The sequence below is a fragment of the Eretmochelys imbricata genome, chromosome 2 (assembly GCF_965152235.1).
Source record: "Eretmochelys imbricata isolate rEreImb1 chromosome 2, rEreImb1.hap1, whole genome shotgun sequence".
NCBI lineage: Eukaryota > Metazoa > Chordata > Testudines > Cheloniidae > Eretmochelys > Eretmochelys imbricata.
The window spans coordinates 208,079,899-208,084,168 of record NC_135573.1 but is presented as its reverse complement, the minus strand read 5'-3'; the positions used below and the strand labels follow the sequence as shown (position 1 = coordinate 208,084,168).

The 4,270-nt window shown below is 36.7% G+C and overlaps 1 protein-coding gene across 1 annotated transcript; it reads right to left on the bottom strand.

Moving 5' to 3' along the window:
• Positions 1–3,516, bottom strand: NPVF (neuropeptide VF precursor). Its single transcript, XM_077809337.1, has 3 exons — positions 3,379–3,516; positions 980–1,362; positions 1–97 (listed from the first exon to the last, which is right to left on the bottom strand). The coding sequence occupies exons 1-3, from the start codon at positions 3,514–3,516 to the stop codon at positions 1–3; spliced, it is 618 nt and encodes a 205-aa protein (XP_077665463.1).
• Between the last annotated feature and the right edge of the window lie 754 nt (positions 3,517–4,270).

The following is a 4,270-nucleotide window of genomic DNA, read 5'->3' as shown; positions in this document are numbered from 1 at the left end:
TTACATCATCTTTTGATTTAAATATAGATCCCAGCTCTTCTGGTTTGAGTCTTCATCATTTGATTCCTTTTCAATATAGTTGTTTGAATACAGATTCCTAAAAGGTTAGAAATACAAAACAAAAAGTGCTATAATCGGGTGAGACAATCACAGAAGAATGAAAAACGGCAGATGCAGATAATACTGGCTGTCTGATTCTGCAGTGAATGCTTCTGAACTGGACTTCTCTTCTGCTTCATGCAGGCAAAACATGTGGTTTCAGAGCAAGACAAGTGAAGCAGAATCAGGCCCCCCAGATTAACGAAATGTTTGGATTACTGGTATTTTTAAGGAATTATTATTGGTATAAAAATAAAATTCACAGTAGAAAATAGTTGGTCCAAATAATAATAAGAGTTGGGTAGGAAATGGCTTTCCTGGAAAAAATTGAAATGTTGAAAATAATATATTTCCTGTCTTAAATCAGGATGAAAAGTTGAAATCTCAAAAATTTTCACAAGTCACCAAACCAATCTTTTTATTTTGGGGTTCAGGTCAATTGAAATGTTTAATTTTGACCTTTCAAAAAATTTTGGTTTTGACCTTTAAAAACAATGTTTATGATAATTAGCTTAAATATCACAACAAAACATTGTTTCAAATGGAAAACAATGGAATTTTTCATTTTGAAGATATTGCCATGGAAAGCTTCAACAATTTCAAAACATTTTAAAATGAGAAATTCATCAAACCTGACACTTTCCTTTCAGTTTCGATGAATTGGCATTTTCCAACCAAAAAAACCAATGTGTTGAAAAATTCCTGACAGTAATAGTAATGCTTTTTAATCTGATGAACTTTGGGCATCATTCTGATGTCCTTACTTAGGCAAATCAAACTCACTCAAACACCCAGTTGAGATTGCTTGAGTAAGGCTGGCAGGATTGAATCCTGGCTAATTTATCATTTGGAGGGCATTCGCATGCTTTTAAACACTTACCTGTTATTGCCTTGCTCAGCTTCTTGAATGTCTTCTGACAGGTGGGCAGGTAGTGATTTCCCAAATCTTTGTGGCAAGGTGGCAAGTGATTGGATGGAACTTTTAACAAATGGAAATCTCCTGAACCTGTGTAATAAGTTAGGAGCACATCTAGAAATACTGCCTTCAAAAGCTCTCCCAAATCTCAGAGGCAAATTAGCCACTGGCTTCATGCTTCTTTTTTCTTGAACATTTCTTCCAAACCTCAGTGGTAAATTGGCAAGTGAATTAGGCATCTTGTTGACTGTGGGAGTGCTCATTTTAATGATGTTTTTTGATCCCCAGTCTTTCAGTTCTTCAAAATTGAGACTTCTCTGCTTTTCTTCTAAGAAGTCTTCACTGGACTAAAAATAGAAATAATGATACAATCATCTTTTTACATGGATGATAATGTGTCTACATACAAATCACATACAGTAGGTTGTTAATTTTAAGGTTTCTGTAGGCACAGACACGGGGGAGAAGAATATACTTTCCTAATGCTTTTAGAATGCGAATTCCCCAAACATTTTTCAGAGTGTGGACTCTTCCTTGTAGACTGATTGTCTTGTAGACTATTTCCTCCCATTGGCTACCAGAGAACATTCCAGTGGCAACTTCAGCAGTTGTTTACATGGAAAATTAGGAATGCATTTCTGTATCTTTATCTGCTTTAGTGATACCCATTTTTGCCCTAAATGTCAATCACAGTCTCCTTTTGCTCATTTTATCTTCCCCTTCCATCTGTTCTGTTCCTTTCCCGCTCTCCCTGCTCCTTGCACATGCTTTTCTGCTGTCTTGTCCTCTTCTCTACCTCTTCCTGTACAGTTGTTTCCCTTCTTATTGGTCTCCTTTTCCCTTCACATGATTCCTTTTCCCTTGGTTCCCATCTCCACAGCTTCCCATTCATGCTGCCCAGCCATTGGAGAATTCCCCTGGCCTGAGAGAACTTCAAATTAGTGTAAAGCTAACAGAACTACTCCTCCATTTCTGGCATATGTGGTGTGCCAGGATCACACTCTATTCTGCTACACTGATCCTCTACTGGCATAGGGGCATTAAGGACCTTGAGCTCCTACACTGCTTTATCTCATGCTTGAGCTGACCGGTACAGAACCACTTCTGTTGCACCCAATCCCTGTGCTTGGACACAGTGGAGCATTGAGCCCAGGATATTAATTGTTTTATGAAATAATTAGTGCCGTTGTTCTCTGAAAAGTGGCTATATAAAAATTATTTTCTTATGCAAAAGTGTTCTCTGTGCACAGTTAAAGTCATATCTTATTTTTGTGAAGTTGTGTTGTTAAGTTTCTCGATCTTAAAAGCAGATCAGTGCAAATAAGGTATTAGATTTAAATTAAAAACCAAACATTAACATTGTCCATTCCAGCCCATACGTTTTTATGAATGTTTACTTCCCTCAGCACTGCAGAAGCAAGCACAGCTATTGGGAGAGGGAGCTGGAGTCTATTCTAATTCAGACATCATTAACGGAATTGTTCACTTCTAACTGTGGGACCAAATTCTATCTCCTGTTACACCTGTGCAACCCCACTGAAATGTGTAAACAAGGGGCAAACCTGAAGACTAAGGGGCTGTACAGGCTGGGGTGCTGGAATAATTTGTATAACATGGGTGCTGAAAGAGGAAGCCATATATTTGGTTGTTGTTTCTACTTCAAGCCAGGGGGTGCTGCCGCACCTTCAGCACCCCTAGTTCCAGGACCCCTGTGCACAGGTATAATTAAGGTAAAATTTTTGCTTGAAGAATTTTTATAACTGGCGATGGTGCAGAAGGCAAAAATAATGTAGACTCTGAGGTCCCAGGGACTGCTTCTAGGGCAGAAAGTTAGGAAAAAATCACTTTATATATAAACTGTATAAATATAAACTGGGTAAATTTGATTTGGCAGCTATTGAGACACAATAAATATGGACCCCACGATGATATTTTATAGTCATTTTTCAGGGTAGAACTTTAAGTCCGTTTACCACATCAGATTTATAGTATTTTCCATTTATCATTATTATTTGAACATCTCAAACATTTCTTTATTAATTTTGGATCAGTAATGCATCTTTTATAAGAATAAAAAGCATGACAGTTTCTTACTGCATAAGCAAAAATCCATTCAAAATAAACATCTCCCTGAATCCCAAGGTTACTGCATGAAAATCAAATCATGAATTGCTTTACACACTACATATAAGCCAGCGGATAGATTTCATGAAAGTTGTCTCAACAAGCCTTGTTTATGCTAGTGATGTTATAGGACCTGATCCTGTGCCACTGAAGTCAATGGGAACTTTGCCACTAACTTCAATGGACACAGGATCAGACCTGCAGTTCTCAAAATAATCTCATACCAAGGCAAACCTTACCTCAGAATATTTATCACCATAATCTCTGCTCTGCAGACTGGACATTGCTGATTCATCTAGGCACAAAGTATTTGATGTTAAAAAGATAAATTTGGCTAAAGTAAATAAAATAAACCTTTTGATTGAGATGATTTTCATTTTCTCTTAAATTAAGTTTATATAGAGAGCTCAGAATCTGTACAGCAAAGGAAATGATCATCTTTTTATATGATTAGAAAACAAAGAGATTCCTTAAACTGTGACATCAACTCCAAATGCTTTATTTCTTAATATTAATTAGGGATGCAGTTTTAAATATATATTTGAAGAATGTTGGGAATTTGTTTTGTGAACATATTTAATAAACACTGTTTCCTGCTGCAAACACATTACCTTTACAAATATTTTTCTAGCTATGAAAGAGATTTTAATTAGCTAACTTTGAACACCTCACCAACCAGCACTCATAATAACCATGTTTCATTGCTACATTTTAACAAAAGCATCTTGTTCCTGTTTCTCATATCAACCATCTGTTAAGGATGTAGATACAAGACTTTGCATTCTTCTGATTACATTATACTTGGAGGATGGTTATAATGCCTGTTTTGAGATGAGCAAAATTGCAAACATAGGACCCATTGAAATTAATGGTTTGTCTTTCTATTAACTTCAGTGGACATTGGAGGGACCCTGAGAGACACTTAGAACCCGCAAGTCCCACTGAAATCCATGGGTGTTTCTTTCAGGATCTGGCCCATGTATTAAACATATTCATCCATATTAGAGCTAAACAAGGAGCATGCCATTAATTACCAGGCCTATCTGTTGTGTTTTTAAAAAGTTTCAGGAGGACATGCTGGTTGGGTATGGTGTAATGATGTTTTAGGGCCAAATTATTCAAAGCCTACAT

Coding starts and splice junctions, on each gene's coding strand:
- NPVF (XM_077809337.1), bottom strand. CDS start 3,516: ATGAAAATCATCTCAATCAAAAGGTTTATTTTATTTACTTTAGCCAAA. Junction 1,363..3,378: donor ATGGTGATAAATATTCTGAG/GTAAGGTTTGCC, acceptor TTCTATTTTTAG/TCCAGTGAAGACTTCTTAGA. Junction 98..979: donor GCTGAGCAAGGCAATAACAG/GTAAGTGTTTAA, acceptor CTAACCTTTTAG/GAATCTGTATTCAAACAACT.